This window comes from Pseudomyrmex gracilis, unplaced genomic scaffold, assembly GCF_002006095.1.
Source record: "Pseudomyrmex gracilis isolate BER0280 unplaced genomic scaffold, ASM200609v1 scaffold_42, whole genome shotgun sequence".
Taxonomy (NCBI): domain Eukaryota; kingdom Metazoa; phylum Arthropoda; class Insecta; order Hymenoptera; family Formicidae; genus Pseudomyrmex; species Pseudomyrmex gracilis.
Window position 1 is genome coordinate 758,932 of NW_018020626.1, and position 19,972 is coordinate 778,903.

General features: G+C 39.9%; 3 protein-coding genes across 5 annotated transcripts; 2 read left to right on the forward strand and 1 right to left on the reverse strand.

Moving 5' to 3' along the window:
• Positions 1–13,360: 13,360 nt before the first annotated feature.
• On the forward strand, positions 13,361–16,230 carry LOC109853030 (reticulocalbin-2). 3 transcript variants are annotated; one of them, XM_020424716.1, is made up of 5 exons: positions 13,361–13,877; positions 14,562–14,788; positions 15,153–15,300; positions 15,385–15,840; positions 15,916–16,230. In XM_020424716.1, the coding sequence occupies exons 2-5, from the start codon at positions 14,572–14,574 to the stop codon at positions 16,085–16,087; spliced, it is 993 nt and encodes a 330-aa protein (XP_020280305.1). In that variant the 5' UTR covers positions 13,361–13,877; positions 14,562–14,571; the 3' UTR covers positions 16,088–16,230. The 3 variants fall into 3 exon arrangements, with proteins under 3 accessions (XP_020280305.1, XP_020280304.1, XP_020280303.1); XM_020424715.1 differs by having other exon boundaries at positions 13,362–13,877; positions 14,528–14,788; positions 15,916–16,228; XM_020424714.1 differs by lacking the exon at positions 13,361–13,877 and having other exon boundaries at positions 14,275–14,788; positions 15,916–16,228.
• A 966-nt stretch (positions 16,231–17,196) lies between these two features.
• LOC109853036 (MRG/MORF4L-binding protein-like) lies at positions 17,197–18,441 on the forward strand. Its single transcript, XM_020424741.1, has 4 exons — positions 17,197–17,397; positions 17,505–17,626; positions 17,721–18,066; positions 18,155–18,441. Exons 1-4 carry the CDS (start codon positions 17,253–17,255, stop codon positions 18,298–18,300), a joined length of 759 nt encoding a protein of 252 aa, XP_020280330.1. The 5' UTR covers positions 17,197–17,252; the 3' UTR covers positions 18,301–18,441.
• A 104-nt stretch (positions 18,442–18,545) lies between these two features.
• LOC109853037 (40S ribosomal protein S28) lies at positions 18,546–19,097 on the reverse strand. Its single transcript, XM_020424742.1, has one exon. It carries the CDS (start codon positions 19,010–19,012, stop codon positions 18,815–18,817), a length of 198 nt encoding a protein of 65 aa, XP_020280331.1. The 5' UTR covers positions 19,013–19,097; the 3' UTR covers positions 18,546–18,814.
• Between the last annotated feature and the right edge of the window lie 875 nt (positions 19,098–19,972).

Here is a 19,972-nt window from a genome sequence, read left to right on the forward strand (position 1 = left end):
ATTGTTTTTTCCCGCGCTTTGTCTTTGTCATCGGCAATTAAAAATATGTAATATAATGAGAAGTAATTTTGCGCTAACAGTGTTAACTGTAACGTGTTAGTTTCTTTTGCCCTTTTCGCGAAACATTAAGAAAAGATTACATTGTCGTATGCAAATACGACAATACAATTTCTGCAAACGTCTTTTTTTTTTTTCTTAATATATTTCCGCATATGTTATCATCGCTGAGTTCCATCTGGAAAGCGAAACGAAAGTTCAAATGAACGATCCATCGATCGAGAAAGAGATTTGCTTGCGCTGCGGAAATATTACGATGTACAATGTGCATGTGCGCGAATACAAACATAGTTGACGCGGAGACCTTTCGTGGAGACCTCTAACACCTGATCCCTACTAAAGATCCTATCGGGAAAATTGGATTCGGTGTCAGGGTGACCGCTGAAACGTATAAGCAGCTCGTAAAATACTTTTTAGCGCCCGAGCGCCTCCACGTCGGGGGATTAAGCTTTATGGTTAGATAAGGATCCCGGATTCGGTTCCGCGGGCCCCCCCTCCCTCTCTCCGTTCCCCGAAAAATAATAACCGCGACAACGATCTCCCGAAGCAGTCCGAACGAATATTTCGCGGATCAAAATCCGACCTCACACCGCATTGCCTTTTTTTTTTCTCCGCACGGGAGCATGAAATGCTCTCCGCAATATTTCGAGCTGTGCTCGACGCATCTCCTGAAAGTTAATGCGAATTGATCGCGCAAAGTTGAACGCGACGACCTGAAAAGAACGATTTGGTCGGGCGAGTGTCGGGAGTGTCTGAATCGGGATCTGAATCTCCCGTTTCTGTCTGTATTGTATTTCGGTGTGTATCAACATAATTTTCCACAAAACTGTAAATGTTACAAATTGTTTAAAAATCACAAAACCGTTAATAAAACTCTATACACGTGTTGTATATATCTTTTACAAAGAATTATTGCGTTATCTAGTCAGAGAAAAAGTGACAATCGGGTTTCAATAGCTCCGCTCGATCGTATATTGACTGGAGAAGAAGTAGATAGTCGCATTTAGCGTTTCTTTGTAGTGTCGTTGCGGGGCATCCTCAATATTTTCTCACGGAGTGAAATATCGTCCCGAAAGTCATTCTTCTTCGAGCAATGGGGCCAATTCGGGTCAGCGAATTGCCTTATTGACGGGCAGACCGGACGGCCGGAGGGACTTTCAGTGTCTCAGATGGAACGCAAAATCAAGTTACGGCCAACGCCATCGTCGTCGTTGCAATAAGCGAACGTAGACGATATATATATATATATATATATATATATATATATATACATGGCTATCACATTTTCTAAGTAGTTTGCGCGCCTTTCTTCTCGATCTATTGAGATAGAACGATCGGTTGATCTATCTTTTACAAAATTTAGGGTTAGAACACAATATATTATGTATTTCTACACATATCTATAATGTTGCATCTTTAAACTTTTGTACAAAATGCAAAGAAACAATATCCAAGATGTATCACAAAAATAACATTGTCATCTTTCTTCGAAGTAGTTTCGTTTTACAGATTTACATAAATACGAAATCAATTTTAAATGTTTCATATATGAGTAGCAAATCGAGTATCTGGTTGTAGCTCGAATGTGTCAACGAATCGACAATAAGAGGGCGAGAAAAATGAAATTGAGAAGCCGGACGAGCACGTTGGCCGATAAAATGTCGTCGGGACACGACACTCGGGTCTCTCTCGATGACGTAAAAAAGTGCCCTCGGGGAGGCGACAAGGGGAAAAGGGAGGGTTTAGGTTGGCACGGAATAAGGCGAGGCGACGTTTATTCGGTCGGACAGGAGCCGAGTGACCGAGTCAAGTAGACTGTGCAGCTTGGTCGCAGTCCGTTTGATGTAATAAAACGGAGCAAGATCCCCCTGCTATCCTTCTCCAATTTTCTCGACACCGTGCGTGAGCAATCTCGCAAGAATGCTGTTCGACAAAATGTTCGCGTTTTGTATGTTTCGTAGTTTTATAAAAAAAATTTAAATTAAAAAGTAACCAGCGCGCGTCATTTGTTAACATTCAATTTTTTTAATATAAGAAATCACACAGATATTTTCTGCTACTTTCCGATCTTCCGCATAATTTTGTTACGTTCACAATTTCGGCAATTCTTTTGCGGTAAGCGTTTTTTATTCAAGAAACATTAAAGCGGCATACTATAATTTTATAGAACAAATCCAAAACACGCCATCATACATCATCTATAGTTGAAGCAGCACTTTTGCAGCAACGGAAGCTCGACACAACGCACAAGATCGTCTCTCGTCGCGCTGCAGCGATTTTTTTCCTCCTCGTCAGCGTGCTGTCCGATATAATCCGCGCTTGATCAGATTAAACGTTGCACAGGGAGAGGGTGAAAGGGAACAAGAGAGAAAGATATATATATAGAGAGAGAAAGGGGAGGAGAGGCAGAGGTAGAGGCGGAGGCAGTCACGAGGGTGTGGCGGTTTGCTAGAAACCACCGCGCCACAACCATCGCCACGACCACCGTGTCGCCGGATGAAAGAGGCTCAAACTCACCGCGCCGTAAAATAACATTGTCCCGCGATACGGAGCACGAGGAGACGAAAGGGGTGTGAGACGACGACGACGACGACGACGACGACGACGAAAGGGATGGACCGGGCGAGAGAGCGCGGCGAGTGGTTTCTTTATTTTCTTCGCCAAACTCCCGGCGTACTTACGTTAAGTACCGCGGAAGTGTAGCGGTCCGCGCGCGGCCGGCTGCGAAACGGCGCACAGAACGTGGAATTTTGAAGAAAGCACAGATGACAGAAACAATTAATTTGTAAATTTTACATTTTTAACGATTAATATAATATTATGACCGCGCGAAATTGCAATAGATATTACGCGCATTGTTCTTAACATGTGTGTGTGTAACTCCGATAAAATAAATCAATTTCCATCGTTTCTCCGTTCTAGTTCGTAATTTTTCAAAACTATTTGGACATAATTCACCCCTCATCTTTCCATTGCGAACGGTTCAAAGAAGCACGTGATTCCATGATTATATCACAAATTGGTCCGCATCTGTACATACATACACGCGCGGAAAATACAAGCCTTCCAGCCCGCGAAGAGGATTACCCGGCGAAGGAAAAGTCCGACTGTGCTATTGGAAGGCGGGGATGTGGAGAACGGCGGAACATAGTGGAGCGAAACTCGGGAAAGGGTGAGGAGAGGGCGGCGGGCCAGAGGGATGCGCAGGGTGTAACAGGGTGTCGGGGCTCGGAGATTACGGCGGGACAAGCAATAAGCGGCCAGGAACAAAAAGACGATCCACCACGCCGGATTACCCGCGATGCACCGCGTTGTCCCGTGAAATTGATACGCGAGATGCTTTTTAACGGGAAATAACGGTGAGCGCCGTCGCCACGAATCACCCGCGAACCTACCGCGGAAATATTCGACGCGATTTAGATAACCCGTTGTCGCGACGCGTCGGGCACAAAAGGAACGATTTGTACTGAGTCTCTACGAGAAGGGGGACAGCTAATGAGGAAAGTCTGAAAATAATTAGATCGTTCGTCACTGACGCTGGAAGCGTTTTTACGAAACCCTTATCACGATCGTGATCGCGAGGTTAAATGTGTACTGAAATGTACTGATAAATTTTCGCAAAAATATCCAAGAAAACAGTATGTTATGTTAACATTTCAATAAGTCGCCAAAATGATGTGAAAATAATTATTACATAAAGAAAAACAATTAGGCGTTTGCGTTCAGCCTTGTCCGACATCGGTCTCCCCAGAGGGAACTCGGTTACGGGCCAATAGAATGAGACCGCGGGAACGGTGATACATAATGTTTTACAACATATCTCTTCTACCTGCTTTCTAGTCGGCACACGTAGCGAGGTTTATCTAAATATTGCCGTAGCAAAAAAGAAGCGAGAGAGAGACTGTGGCCGGGGAGTCGCCGTATCAGCCGCGTGGGAAACATTATTCTGCAGAAGCGAGTGCGAGGTGCGATCTCTGAGAGCGTGGCGCGAACCGATTGGACCCGGGTAAAAATTTTAATCTTTTAAAAAGCGCCAAGATTTGCGCATCCGCGTGGTAGCGCGTCCCGCGGCGTGATTCAATGGCTACAGGCTCGATTTATATTCTCGCCCACGTTGAAACAGCGACTCTTCCCGCGCAATATCACACACTCAACAAGAAGTTATAAAAATTATTAATCACAACGGAGACTTGCGTGTTTGAACAAAAATTTACATTTTCTCTTTGCGCAAAATTGTTTTGTAAAAATTCCAATGTCTCTATTGCGAAGATACGAAACTTTAAGGCGCAAAATTTAAGCACTCGATAAAAGCGGCAACTGCGAACACGCAGGTGTAAGTGCGAAAGACCCGAAGCTCGGAGTTTCTTTGTTCTCTCTATCGCGGAGAATAGAAGATGCGTATCTTATAGTTTGATCGGCAGACGCGTATATTTTCATATTCGAACGAACGGCACGGGAATATTGTAATTTGCATCGGAGACGGCGGAAAGAACTAAGTCGTGGACCGTGTAGAGAAGAGTCGCGTGGAATGGGGAACCACCAGCGAAATCGGCGAAGTATGCAAATGCGAATCCACGGTGCGTTCCAAATCTTTAGATCTGGACGAATAACTCGGAAGTGCCAAACCGACCCTCTTCACTTCCCCATATCGTCGCTAAAAATACACGAAAGGATTCAGTTCGCGAAAAATTCTCACCACTTGCTCATCGTAACGAAGTGCCTTATCGCAAACGACAATTCCACATCTAAATATTAATGTGTAGCTGTAAAAAGTCAATAGTTTTCTAAATATTTATCAGGTACTACTTAATTCGCTTTCAATTCGCAATGGTGCAATTATGCTTTTTAATGAGAGATCAGTTCGATTCGCATACTGTTGCGTGTGCTATTACAATCGACTGTTACATGAAAAACATTTCGCGCGTCAAGCTGACTGTTATCTCGGTCCAAAAGAATGAATGCAGTAACGCTCTGGCTGCATAAGACGCGATGGAAGTGTCATGTGGCGGATGCGGAAAACATTTCTCGGAAGCGAGAGCGACTGTCGCGACGCATCAGCCGTGGCGCGAGTCTGAAAACCATTATCAGCCTTCTTCCGCCCTGCGCATCGCCGCGGAAAGGACCGCGAAGGATTTATGCCCCTCGCACATTTTGTAACGATCGGCTACATTGTTGCGGATCGCGTTGCAGGGGAGCCGTCACGGTGCATCGCGCGCGCATCGCGTCGCCGCGACTCGCGACGGAAAAATCGGCAAATCCAATAAAGGGTGAATAATGCCGGGCGTAACCGAAGTGCGAATCCGTAGGTTCGACGAATGGAACGGAGTGGAGGGCAAGGGGTGGACGATCGCGTATTTATCGGAGCGAAAGAAGGATGGGGATGAGGGAAGAGGAGGAGATATGCACGGTCAGAAATTTTTGAAAAGAAACGAGAGGAAAACAGAAGAGAACACTGGAACAATGACGAATTATCCATTAGGCGCAATATATGCGCATAGATGTGTTTGGAATTTTTTTTTATCTGTTTGATGAAAAAAAAACAAGAATTTGACCGGCGGAGCGTTGAATAATAGAAAAGAGAGAGAGAGGGGAGAGAAAACTCGAGATTCGTAATAATGTGAGAAACACAATCGGTGCGCGTATATGTACACGTATATTGTATAGTGGCCATCCGTAACGCCGGGCGGATTTTACTAACAACCGATATAGTTCCAAGCTAACCGTGGAATATTATAATTGATTTATCGCGCTAACGATACACACACATCGGATTTATCAGCCCGTCCCGTCGTCGTTCCGTTCCGCGACGCGCCGCGGAACCGATCGAACGGAACGGCGATCGACGATAGACCGCATCCGGTCGACTCGCCGCTGCCCGCGGGTGCATTCATTTGACACGGCTCGTTCGGATATGCAACGTGCTCGGCGACCGCGTTAAGTGTCGTTTCATTTAGCGTGTTCATTTAGCCGTCGTATACACGTGTCCGGACTGGAACACACCGATAAATGACCAATTAACTCTTTAAGGGACGTTTATCTCGCGCGGGCATTCATCGAAATGTGAACATCGAGATATTCGCGTGAGAAGCAAAATTTTTAATCTCTTCCTCTCAATTTTGCTAATTTCTTTTTTTAATATCAAATCAATTTTTTACGCGTATATATCGAATCCTGACGTTTAGCTTCGTGAAAATTCGCGACCTCTCTTCTTCTCTCTCACAGAATTTCGAATAAAATTCTGCAGAATTGGAAATTCATGAAAAACAACTCAATTTCGCGCGACAAAGTTAACCAAGTCGATTAAAAACACCCGCTTAGATCTCGATGAGAAAACGATGATCTCGGCATTTAGAAGCTTGCGAATTCCAGCGGAGCCCGACGGAACAGGCGGCTACGTCGCGGCGATTGGCGGCGAAGGGGAATTATTCTTTCGGCCGCGTACAAGCGCCATCCGCCGCTGTGCGCGGCATTCCGTCGGGCAAGGGTTGATAATAAATTCAAATTTAGGGGTGCGCGCAATCTGTGATTCAGCGCCATTAAGCACAGGATCTCTCTAAAGGACGCCCACCCCCCCCGTAATTCCTTCTAACTTGGCACATCCGTGAGAGTGCCCCAGCTCTTTAAACTCACTAAAAGGTAAGGGTCACTTTGGCAAATCGAAGGACCGCATCGCGTCAATCTTCGAACTTTACGCGAGATTTTCCTCGAAAACAATTTTCCCCGCATTTTTCGCGCGTCTGATAAAATGCAATAAAACTCGTAAAACGGAAAGAACTTCGCAAAGATTTCTGAAAATTTTACAAAATTTCAACCAATCTAAGATCGGCATTCTCATATCTTTTTTTATTGTTAAAAAACAACGTATCGCTGCACTCGTATCGCGAACTCCTTGGAAGGTATCTCGCGTTATATTTCGAATATTCCAAATTCAAGCGAAAAGAGAGGTGGGACCAGCGTTGGTCGTAAAACACGCGAAATAAAATCTACTTAAGTACCTCAGAAACAGAATGCCGAACGAGGACACTTTATGGGCAATCGAACCAAGTTTTTAACTGTCTAGATGTTCCTACTTTCCGGGGCATAAAATTTCCGTGGATATTTACGTATCGATCTCGTCTGGGAAAAAAACTGGGAGAGCCGCGTTGATGACCGACGATTAACGGTGCTCATCAACCGCGATCGGCGATGCGTTTCGCGATTAAATCTCGTTCCTTCGATTGCCTGAGAAATGAGGTAGTTCGATGTGATTCGCGAGACGAATCGCGACGTTTATCGATCGTCGTCGCGAATAACGAATGTGAAACAGGGACGAGAAAAAGAAGGTATCTGGGAGGTCTTGATTTATATCGCGCCGATATTTTCCGCAGGTCTCAGTGTTTCTTAATTCGAGGTTTCTCCGCGTGCTTCGCCGCGGGGGTAATTCGATTTCCTGGCGAATCGGTTGGAAGTAAATCAGAGTACAGTCACCGGCAAAATTCGCCGCGAGGTGTTGTCGAAGATTTTCGCGAGACGCATAACGCTGATTGTTTTGTAAGAAAACTCGTGACGCTTCTTCCTCTTAGCACATCATTCATGAATGTCTATCGTCAATTATTTTGAAATTCTTTATGGACGCGTATATAAGTGTTAAAAATTTTCTACAAAAATAATAGTTAAAAAAAAACCTAAGAATGTGTGCGTCTTTAATTAATCTTTAAGTTTTTTTAATTTTATTTAAAATATTGTTATATGTGTTGTAATACTTACTACATTTTATGCCCTCATCTATTAAACAATCTTTAAGATCAACACGCGGAAGCTTCGGGACAAGTAGGTTTCTCACGTGCTAGTCTTTTCGACCGTTCGATTGAGAAATGAGGCCGGTGCGTATCGAACCATCCCCGGGGAAATATCCTCAACACAGTCTTTGTAAAACGACGCCCCGGTCTGTGACGAGCCGATAACCGAAAGATCGTTCAATTTGCAAAGCCTATAACTTATGCTTTTTCTACCCGCATATTTTTCACAGTATAATAACAAAAGTACGTATTCTGTTGTGTTTAATTTTCCCTTCAAGAGTAATAAACAATCGTGTATGAATTGCATTTTGCAAATATGGCCAGCAACGCGCACGTAGAGAGAATCCATAATTGGGTCGATCATAAATTACGCTGGATCCTGTTGGCGATTATTTCTACTTGGCCGAACATACGCGGGTTTTTCCACTGCGGCGCGCAATGAGCGCTCGAATTATCTGTAACGCGATTTCTATTTCACAGTTTCTTCTACGGTTTCGAAGTTAGCTCTGTCTAAAGAATCACATAAAATTTACTGCAAGTCATCAAATCGTCTTAGATGTCGTAAAATATTTTATGCGTACATATTTTCCGGGTTTATACGAAAATGATAATGTTCCTACTTTTTTGGCGGAAGCCTCATTTTGAGGCTCCACGTAATGAAAAATATCCGTTCCGTTCTCCTTTGGTATTCCGGCGTTTGGACGATTGTCGGGAAGCGATTTGAACAACTCTAACGTCGCTTAGTCCGCAACCAGTCCACATCCAGCACGTACGGACACTCTTGCCCGGGACTAAGGTGCTCCTTCGCAAATCCGTCTGGCCGTCCAGCAGCGGGCAACGGACTGAATACCAATTTCCAATTTGTCCGGGCATATCGGCCGGGCGCTCAAGGGCGTGACACAAATGCCAGATGCAATCAGCGGATTGCGAAGGAAGACGCTCTTCAGCGCAATCTCCGTGTTAATCCACGATCATCGAGTGCGGTTATACCTTCCCCGCAAGTAACTCTCCTTCAATCGAACCAGAAGGGTGGTTTACCTTAGCTTATAACGTTCTCTTTGCATCTTGAGACTCCTATAGAAATTTCCCTTTTGAATTTTTCTCTTTTTTTTTTTTTTTTTTTATTTCTTTTTATCTTCCCAATTTATCTCTCGCTAAAAACAACTTGCGGAAGATTTCAATCAAACAATCGACGAATATGGAAAATAATATTTTTGGGACACTTTGCAATTATGCAAATGTGATGATACCATGTGCAAATAAGGCGACACTAGATTGGAATCGAAGAGGTATCGAAAAAGGACGTCGACCCGACAACACGAAGCGAACGCGAAGGGATTCGCTCGGTTTTCTTTGGGGCGCTCCCGCCACCTCAATATTGTCGCTATCTCTTGTATACAGTTGCCGCCATATTCCGCGGTAAGACGCCATATTACCGGAAACTTCCACCCCCTTTTATGTTGGCTTGTCGCGGACCATCTCCGCGAAAACTACCCCCATAAAAGTTGACGACTTAAATCGCGAGGCGCGTATGCCCCGTCAAGGGGAAAAGGAAGAAACCTCGAACACTGGCGCGGATACTTGCGAGATTTTTCCACGTAATCTGAAGTATGGTGCATCGTTTTGAGCGGAAGTACTAATAAAAAAAAATCGACGAGACAAAACTTTTTTCGGATTTAAACCTCAAAGATAAATTTTATCGCTTTTTCAATATTTCGATATTCGATTTAAAACCGCGATCTTTTGTTTTCCAAATTATTATACGCGATAATGTATATTAATAATAGAATAATTACCAATATAATTAAATGTGTAATATTATTTGATATATAATTAAAATTGTCATCGCGAGAATTAAACGCGCGTATGTGCAGCGCGCGAGCGCTGCTTGAAATGACAAATTTACGTTAACGACTGAATTTGAAAGAAAAAAAAAAAATTACGATCTCACGAACGCGCGTGTCTCTCGCGCGTTTGGGAATGCAGAACCGAACGAGATGAGCGAATTTACGATTCGTCTCGGAAAGGAAGGACTTTTTCTTCCAACAGAAACACTCGTGAAAGAGACATTCGATTACGATTCCGCGGGACTTTATCATCATCGTCCATAAATTCTGGGTTCGCGCAAAAGCAATCTGCGCCGGCAGTGATCCTAATAACCGCCGCGACCATTCGTTCCCGCGGAGAAAGAGAGTGAGTCGTAATCCTAACCGAAAGACATTCGGCAGAAAAGAAGACGGAAGAAGGAGCGCGCCTCGAAGTGGCCGTAATGAAGTAGATCGAGATAAATATGGAAAGGAGGGCTTAAAGTAAATGACGATCTCTGGGCCGCCGAGAATCCCGTCTCAATATGCTTGAAAGTGTTTCTCGCTGACGTGGCGTTTCGGAATTGAACGTTCGGAAGATATTAGTTGGACGTCTAGAACGATTGATGACAGTACACACAACATCGACGGAACTTCGTCTCGACTTCTTCGAGAAATCGCGATATAAAAATGTCTCGTCTTTTATACAAGACGATTAAACAACAACAGAATGTGTAAAAAAAGAATAACATTTACACGTATTACAAACATTACGAGAAAATGTTTGCGATTTTTTTTTTATTATTTTCATCGAATATTATTTTTATTTCTGATTTTGTGTATTTCGATAAAATATGAACGCTTTTAAATAAACGCGAAGGGCGCCGCGTTTCGGCTTTTGCGGCTAATATGACCGATGTATGTATGAGGCCGCGATATGTGTAAGGGGCCAGGGGTGCATAAATATGTGCGTATGCGTCACCGCACGCATAAGTGCCGATGAGGGGATTTGTAAATGATCTTAACGTTCCACGTCAATCACTTATGCGCCGTTCCGACACGCGCGAGCACGCTCGCGTACAGAAAATTGGAAGGTTTCGGCTTACACAAAAGGGTTTTGTTAACCGCGACGTAATCTAATTTCTCTAACTACTCCGTGAACGCACATTTCTTATGCAAATTGAAGAGGATGCTTTCGCGAAAATAGTTTCTTTTTTTTCTCTTGAAAATCAAAAACTTCTCACGTTGTTTTCATTGACAGATTGGTATTTACCGCAGATCCATCCATTTATACTTAGTGTTTTGTCGGCAGGATATTTCGATCAAGAAAAAAAAAACGAAAGAATCGCGCGTCGAATGCGACGCGACGCCAGGATCTCCACACGAGGATCCGCGAGAGGAGAAGTTATCGCTTCAATGATATATGTATAACGGGGTCGCGTTTTATATATATATATGCGGTAAGGTAAAGTTCTTTCAAGACGCCGGAAAGCGCGCGCAAAAAGAATCTTTTGGAAGACGTTGCGGCGGCGGCGGCGGCGGCGGCGGCGGCGAAAAGGGGGAGGCAAAATTACGTCAAAAGTCTCGAGAATTTATCGGAGCACTTTTTAAACTCCGCCTTCGCGCGATTAGCATATTATTTCTATGGAAGACGAGAGAGGAGCGAACGCGGAGAAAGAGCGCGCGGTTCTCTTCTACATCCTCGCCCCGCGAAGGGTTGTGGGCGCGAGTGGTGTGGGGAGCATATCAAATATGTTGATAAATGATCCCTTTGAGCGATGAATAAGCGGCGTCGGGTTCGTACGTATCCTTTTTCGTCGGCGTCGGCGTCGGCCAACATTTGAATGTCAGAAGGAACGCGCCCGTTACGCGTTGGCGTTCTCTCGATATCTCCGCCCCGCAACATCAAAATCACCACATAACACCCGTCGTAAGATCTTCCGCCTCTCGTCGCGAAACGTTCGGGCGAAATGAAACGCGAAGAAATTACGCAAATAGATATCCTCGATACGAGTATCGCCGATTGTTGCGGGTGCGGGTTGGAATCGAACTTCGTTGTTCGGTGTCATGCTATTGTCTCATTTTTTTTTATTCTTTACATACCTTTATATGCGTCTGTGTATGTCAGTTTAGTATGTCATATCTACATTATATTGAAAATAATATTTACTTGCGTAGTATTTGTTTTAAAATATTTTTAAGATAAAGTAAGAATTTGCAGGAGATAGGATTCTTTTACAATGAAAAGACAACACTGAGTTTCTTTGATCCTACACTGGCGCGAAAAGACCGGAAACCGATTTATGTTGGGTGCTGATGCAAAACAGCCGTATTTCCGTCCCGCCAATCAGTTCTGACCGCTCGTCCTTTGATAATCTACATACGATTGGTAGAACGCGCGCAAAAGATAGCAACAATTCGAAATTTTTGGCACGGGATACGTGTAAAATATCGTTTGTGTATGTGTATGTGTCACGCTTCGCGAATTAAATGCATATTTCAATAATTGTAACCGTTAACAGATTTCGCGAGATATACGCGTCCTCACGCGCGTTAGTAAATGCGACGAGAGATTAATATCCAGAATTTAATTAACATAATAAAAGGAATATTGCGGAAATGCAATGAAAATATAAATGTGCGCGAGCACGTCTCTGCGAGATTCAAAACTAATTTATGTCGCGCAAAAAAAAAATAATACGCACATTTGTATATAATTCTACTGATAATTATCTACGCAACATACACATACATCATGTGTACATAATAATTTTGTATACAATGTAGAGAGAGATCAAACGTACAATAATATTATAATTTAATAATATCCTCTTTTTTAATCTCTTTTTTATTTATTCTACGCTTTGTAAAAAAGTAAAAAAAAGATATATGTAAAGAGAGAGAGAAAGAGAGTTCTTTCTTTGTCAATAAACAAATAATTACGAGCAATTGTTTATGCAGAAAAATTATTTCTAAACATTATTGTATTATCAATTAATAACAATATTTCACACGCCATTTGCATTATAAGTTCTAAAATTTTAAGTTAATCACAGAAAACATTAATATTAATTATCTTGTATTAGATTGCATTTGGTAATAATGTACCAAAACAGTCGGTAAGTTAACGACATTCGAATCGATGCGATCGTTATCCTTGTTACCGACAACTAATCTTTTCTACTTGTATCAACCACGAGTAAGTTATCTATAATTCTTCGACTTTACCGACGGTGTAAATCATTACTAAAAGTCGATGCTACAAAATTCGCGCGCATTTCCGCGAGAAATAAACTTCGAAATTTCAAATCTCATTGCACTTATCGCATATCGAATATTTCTCCTAACAAATAATTGTGCTCAAACTTTCCAGCACAAACTTGACTTATCATTGATAATACAATATTATTTTTAGATATACACACGTGTGTGTGTATGATCTTTCGCAATCGAAAATAATGTTTACAAATGACGCATTTTCGAGTGCAGATAATAAACTAAGAGAGAAGCACTCACCGATTCAAGCGATGCGACTGTAGCGGAAAATTCTGAGATGAAAAGCGCATCCACTCGATTGCCATTATCGATTCGATGTACACTATGTTTTAAATTTAAACAAAACTTTCGACTCTTGCGCGGTCCAAAGAATCGGCCGGGCGGCGCGCCGCGCGTTGAAAATAGACGCGACGATAGGTATATATCACGATAGGAACCGACTTTATTTTCGAACGGCGGCCGTTTTCATTCTCGCTCGACGGATTCGTGACTCGGCACACGCGTCGCGACTAAAGAATTTAGCATCCGGCACAAAGCTGCTTCTCTACGCGAGACGCACACAAAAAACGCGACGCGACGCGAAACCGCGCGAGCTTGACAAAGAAACTGACTCGAGTGTGTTTTAAAACGGCGAACATACTTGCGATATCGCGCGGTCGGCGGCGACACTTCAACGCGAAAAGCGACGAATTCGGTGCATTTTCGGCGATACACGACGAGATTTGTTTTCACAGTTCGAATCAGTAAAATACGGAAACGATACACAGAACGAGAGTTCAGCGGTGATTTGATCAGTTCGATGCAACATATAAATCGAAACTATCGAAAATATATATATTAGCGATTGCGACTATTGGCAGTAATAACTTCGCGCAATAAGGGACTCATTTCAGTGCATTTGGAGAAATCAATCATCGTGCAGCTGCGGCGCAACATTCAAAGCTACATATACATATATTTGGTAAATTGTCATTTTTTTATTCTTTACGTATCAAGTCATGTTTTTGAAAACACGTGTTAAAGTAAAGTCACGTGACTTTAGTGTTGTTTTTCCACTTCTCTTTCTCTCTCTTTCTCTGCACTTTTCAAGTTTTGTTAAAACAATATTCTATTTTGTTCCTTTTTGATGTTGCGTGCTTGTTTTGAAACACAAGAAGAAAAAGCGGCAACTTTCCGTTTTGGATTTTTGATAAAAATTAAAAAGATATTAAAGAGAAATAAACTATTTTTTAATAAAAAAAAAAATATAAGTTTTCTCTCTTTATATCTTTATATTTTATATTTTATATTTTTTCTTTAGAAATGTAACTCTCAGTAAAATATATGTGTATATGTATTTACGATATTGTGTGTCATAGACATCTCTCTCGACTACCTAACGATTTTTACACTTTTCTCTGAGCGTATATAAATTTTTTTGCAATTGCTGCGTCATGCGTAATAGAAAGTAATCGATAACATCCGCCGTAGACAGACAAATGTCAGTAAACATTTAGTTGATCAGCACAGCGCCGTGCGACGTCTGCTAGAGCAAAATCGATTCTTTTGGTCAGCAGAAGTTGAGCTATAGGTTATGCATCGTCGTTGAACGTAAATAAACATTGTTTTAAGTCGCACGCTGTTGTATCCGTTGTATCTTGTAAAGACACAACGCGATGGCCGCCCAAGAGCACGTTGCTCTACTCTTCGTCGTTGCTCTCGTCGCATCGTTGTCAACCTACGGCAATGCCGCTTCCGCACACATTCACACGCATCAACATAACAAACTCAACAGCAACGAGAGGATGGAAGACGGAGCATTCAGTCCCCGTGATAGTGATCACTACACGGAAAATGATCATCATCAGGAATTTGATCATGAAGCCATTCTAGGTAGGTATGAAGGAGAAGTGACTGAATAAAGAAAAAGATATCTAGAATGTATTTTTGTGGAATATTTTTTCTGTCTCAATCCATCTCACTTTAGATTCCTTTGGTTTAGAAAACTAGTTTTGTTTGGGTCTTTCTCAATTATTTTACTTGAAAGTTTTGTTAAATTGACTTTACTATTATCATAAATATTTAAAAATATTGATTAAAGATGTAAAACTTTCATATATGTGAGAACATCTCTATTTTATGAAATTTTGAAAACTACTAGTGAGCACACACCATACACGCACAAATGTTATTTTTGATTGACAATTTCTGATTTATATTTAATCTTATTTTGTGCATTCTATTTATCTCTATACAGGAAGTGTAAAAGAGGCAGAAGAATTTGACAGACTTCCAATAGAAGAATCCAAGAGGCGATTAGGTATTTTATTAACAAAAATGGATCTGAATGATGATAAATTCATAGAGAGAAATGAGCTGAAAGCCTGGATCTTGCGTTCATTCAAGTATGCTATTAACATTTTATCAATTAAATTGATTGATTAATTGAGAAGTTTAAGAGTTATTAATTATGTACATTTTGCAAACAGCATGCTTTCTGAAGAGGAATCTCAAGATCGCTTGGAAGATGCTGATATGGATAAGGATGGCAAAGTGAGTTGGGATGAAATCCTGCAGGATACCTTTGGCCAGGATCCGGAAGATTTGGCTCTGGAAGACAGTGCGATTCAAGATGACAAAGACACGTTTGAGGCTGCTGATTTAAATAAAGATGGATATTTAGATACAGTGGAATTCAAAGCTTATACACATCCTGAAGAGACTCCTAGAATGTTTCCACTTTTATTGAAGCAAGCTTTGGAAAAGAAAGATACAGACAACGATGGATATGTTAATTTCCAAGAGTTTATTGGCGACAGAGGCAAGTACAAAGATAAAGAATGGCTGTTGGCTGAAAAAACTACGTTTGATTATGAACACGATAAAAACGGAGACGGCAGACTGGATTCGGATGAAATTTTGTCTTGGCTTGTTCCGAGTAATGAGTATGTACACATCCTCTGTAATATCTATTATCAAATAAGTCAATACTTATGACATAATAACGCTGTTTATTTCAGAGAGATAGCGAATGATGAGGTAGATCACTTATTTGCCAGTTCCGATGACGATCATGACAATAGATTGTCGTTTGATGAGATTTTGAACCATCATGATATTTTTGTGGGCAGCGAGGCAACGGACTTTGGTGATCATTTACAGGACATAGAGCGTTTTACCGATGAGCTTTGAGTGTCACTAGTCGATTAGACTGATATATTTTATCTTTCATAATACTCATCAGTGACTCGTCATATTGTAATTGAAAGTATTTTTAATACACTGCTCAAAACAACAACTACATTATAATATATATTTATATTATATGTATATATACATATATTGTGTGTATATATATATATATATATATATATATATATATTCTCATAAAGACTTTTATATAAATAATCTCAAATATTTTTCAGTGTTATAAAAAAGCTACAATATATAATATATAATATATAACATATATATATATATATATATATATATTATATATATATTATATATATATTTATATATATTTACTAAACGCTATAAGAGATTGTGAGCAGAAATACTTGAGATTCAAAATTCCATTTCGTCACCTTCGCTTATCTAAACAGATGGATGTTTTGAGCAGTATTGTTCTTAATGCAGGTCTTATTTGTGTTGTGATTTATATATTGATACAAAAATCAGTAGAACAAAGTATTTAATGTCACAATATATACGAGTGATCACTGGAATTTGCACATTGCATAAAGTCACAATTCACAAGTAGTAGCGTCACACAAACTACTGTCTTCCAGTTTTTATCGCGAGTGCCATACTAAAGAATATGAAGAAGCAAATTAGACCAGGACAACATCGTGTTTCCTATTGTGTATGATATGTATAGAGAACAGATCATTAAGTTTGACTCCTATCCTATATTATTAGAGTATTACACCTGTAAATATTAATATATATGTAATAATGCATCTAAAGCACAATTTTCTTTAAGTTTTATGGAAAATTACGGTAAATGTGTCATGCAATTTCCATTTCTTCATCTTTTCTATGTGCATTATTTATAAAAGCAAATTATCAATGACTGATGTGCGTATTGATTTGTAATAAAATATTTTATTATTTCCATGTGTGTTTTTCTATTAATTTTCTAATAAAAAACCTTTTCTTAATTTTATACGATAAGATTTGATCAAAATCAAATTTGAATTTTATTTTGTTAGAATCGGTCAATTGCATTCATCGAGAATCTGAATTAATCAATTGCGACATAATTGATCGAATTTATGCTACCGAAGTTGGTAAAACTGACTCTTAGGCCTTTAGGTGTGTTAGTTTTTTTTGGCTATTTTTATGATGATGGTGGATGTATTTAAGTGATATTGAAAATTTACGTAAAATGGCTATTAATGATAAAGAAAAACAGGTAGACATGTCACTTCATGAAGTAGAATGGAATGTAGAAAACGAGATTCAATTGTTTTTTGCCATGAACGGACACAAGCCAGTCGGTAAGATCAAAAACACTATGACAGTATAAGATTATGTATGTTTACATTGCATTATTGTACTGTATACAATCGTTACAACACTTGTATTTTAATGGATTATATATAAGGTATCAACAAATACTTTCATATGGTGTGCATATGGGAAAAATTTCGTACTGCGATTCACAAGAATGTTCCATTGAAACTAATTTGGAATCATTTGGAATCCATGTACGATCTTGTGGCTCTAGTAAGTATATAATCTTCTACAAACTCTCGTACATTTTAAAACCAGAGATACATCTACTAGAGTTTAATTTCATGTATATAAATTATTTTTATAGGACGATGTAGATTTACCATTTCTCAATCAAGAGATAGATTTTTCCTTGCCAGAGACGGAATTTATGGCAAAATCTCACAGAAAAGAAGAATCGGAAACAAAAGTAAAAGATCAGAGAGATAAACATAAAGAAATTAAAAAAGAAAAGGATGATAAAGAAAGTCTAAAAAAAGACAGTACTTTTCATGACATCAAAGGCAGTAAAGACATGGGAAAGGAAGAAACAAAAAAATATACCAGAGAAGTAGAAACAAAGAAAGATAAGTTCAAGGATATGAAAGATATGACAAAAGAGTATAAGTCTTTCAAAGGTCGTTTCAAGAGCAAGGATGATTTAGCAGATAATGGTATGGCTAAATTTTATGTTAAACCTCCTGCTTGTTGCAGGCATATTGAATTGTGACCAAGTTCTATTTATATTTTATTTTCTTTCAGCCTCAGATGAAAAAGAGCATAAAGATTCTGAATCTGTTTATGAACTGTTAAAAAGGATCCCTAAAAGATCAACTAGACAAAGTATGGATAATTCTAAAACTTCATGTTCATCTGACACACCACTATCAAAACGAAAAAGAATATAACAATAGTTGTAAATATAATGATCATATCTTGTCAAGTTTATGAAATTGATATTTTTATATCTCATTATCCTAATTAATGTGTACATAAAAATTTTTAACAATAAAACAAAAAAACCATGTCTAATTATATAAAATCTATATATGCACTATATATGCTGCTAAAAAATTGATACACACTTGTGCTCACAAAAAGGTGCTGTTTAAGACTACGTGATTGAGGAAATACAATAATAATAACACTGTTAGATTTGTGATCACCAGTCGAGGATTTATTGTAAATTATATTGTAGAATTCTTCTCTGACAGGAATGTTTTTAAATGCGAAACATGGATCTTGTTTTGGATCTTCTGTTTTCTCCAAAGGACACGTGGGCAGGGCTGCTTTTCATCAGCAATTGACATAACCATGAATCCTCTGCATGGAGAGCTTCTTCACAAGAAATCCATGGATGTTTAGGTAGGTGTCCGGCTGGCGACCGTTTTTTCAATCTTGATAACAAAAGATGGTCCAATATTATCGAAGTCTTCTCGCTTCACGTTCGGACTCCAGCAAGGTTAGCAGATCGCCTTCCCGCACCGGCCCCTTTACATTCCTGATAATTTGACGATTTTGTTCGCCCAGGAATTCCACTTTAACTTGAGTACATTGTCCTTGAGAGCCAGTACGGCCCAGGACTTTTATTACACGCGCTAATACCACGGGTTTATCCATGCTTTTTCCTCACGTGGCTACACAGTGAAAAATTCTCGCGTGTTCTCGTTCTGGCGCCTTGGCTTGCGCAAAATGAAAGAGAAGTTCATTTCCGACGAATCAAGCGGGTAATTCTCCGACTTGATGACTTCCGGTGAGTCGCTGTAAGACATGATGCAAGTCACGCTACACATGCTTCAAAGCACTCGTTCTATCTTTATTAAGGGCATTTTTCAGCTACGTACACGCCTGTGTGCGTAGCTGGAAAGCATCCTAAAGGCTGCGTTCGGAAACACCACTCGTGTGCACACGAGCGTCAATCTATCTTTGTTTTAAATCTAATGAGCAATAAAGATAAAGTGCACACGAGTGGTGTTTCCGAACGCAATCTAAATTAAACAAGAATAGAATAAAGCATGTTGGATATATAATTCAATTTACAAATTTTACATATATTTTATTCTTTTAATACACCTTGTTTTAATGCTTTGACAATATATATATCTTATATATACGATAAAATATTTATTAGATAAAGAAATGATCGAACAAACTACTTTTTTTTATACAACTAGCACAACACAGGCGCGCGCTACGCGCACGCTATTATTATTTTTATTTAACGTGTTGTCAGTGAACACAACCTGTCACCGCGATGACAGATAGTATATACGTCTTATAAATCATATAATATAGTACACATATGAGAAATGTCAGAAATAACGCATGAAAATCAAACTCAAAAAATAGTGAGAGAGAGAAGTGGAAAAACAACACTTGACAAGGAAAAGGGTAAAAAAGAGAATATTATATATATATTATATGTAATATATTCTATATCTATATATAGGCTGCTTTCCTTTTAGGAGACACAGTCGACACAAGTCGACACAAGAGTCATTCTGTCTCTGTTTCTCACTGAATACTGAACAAAGACAGAATGACTTTTGTGTCGACTTGTGTCGACTGTGTCTCCTAAAA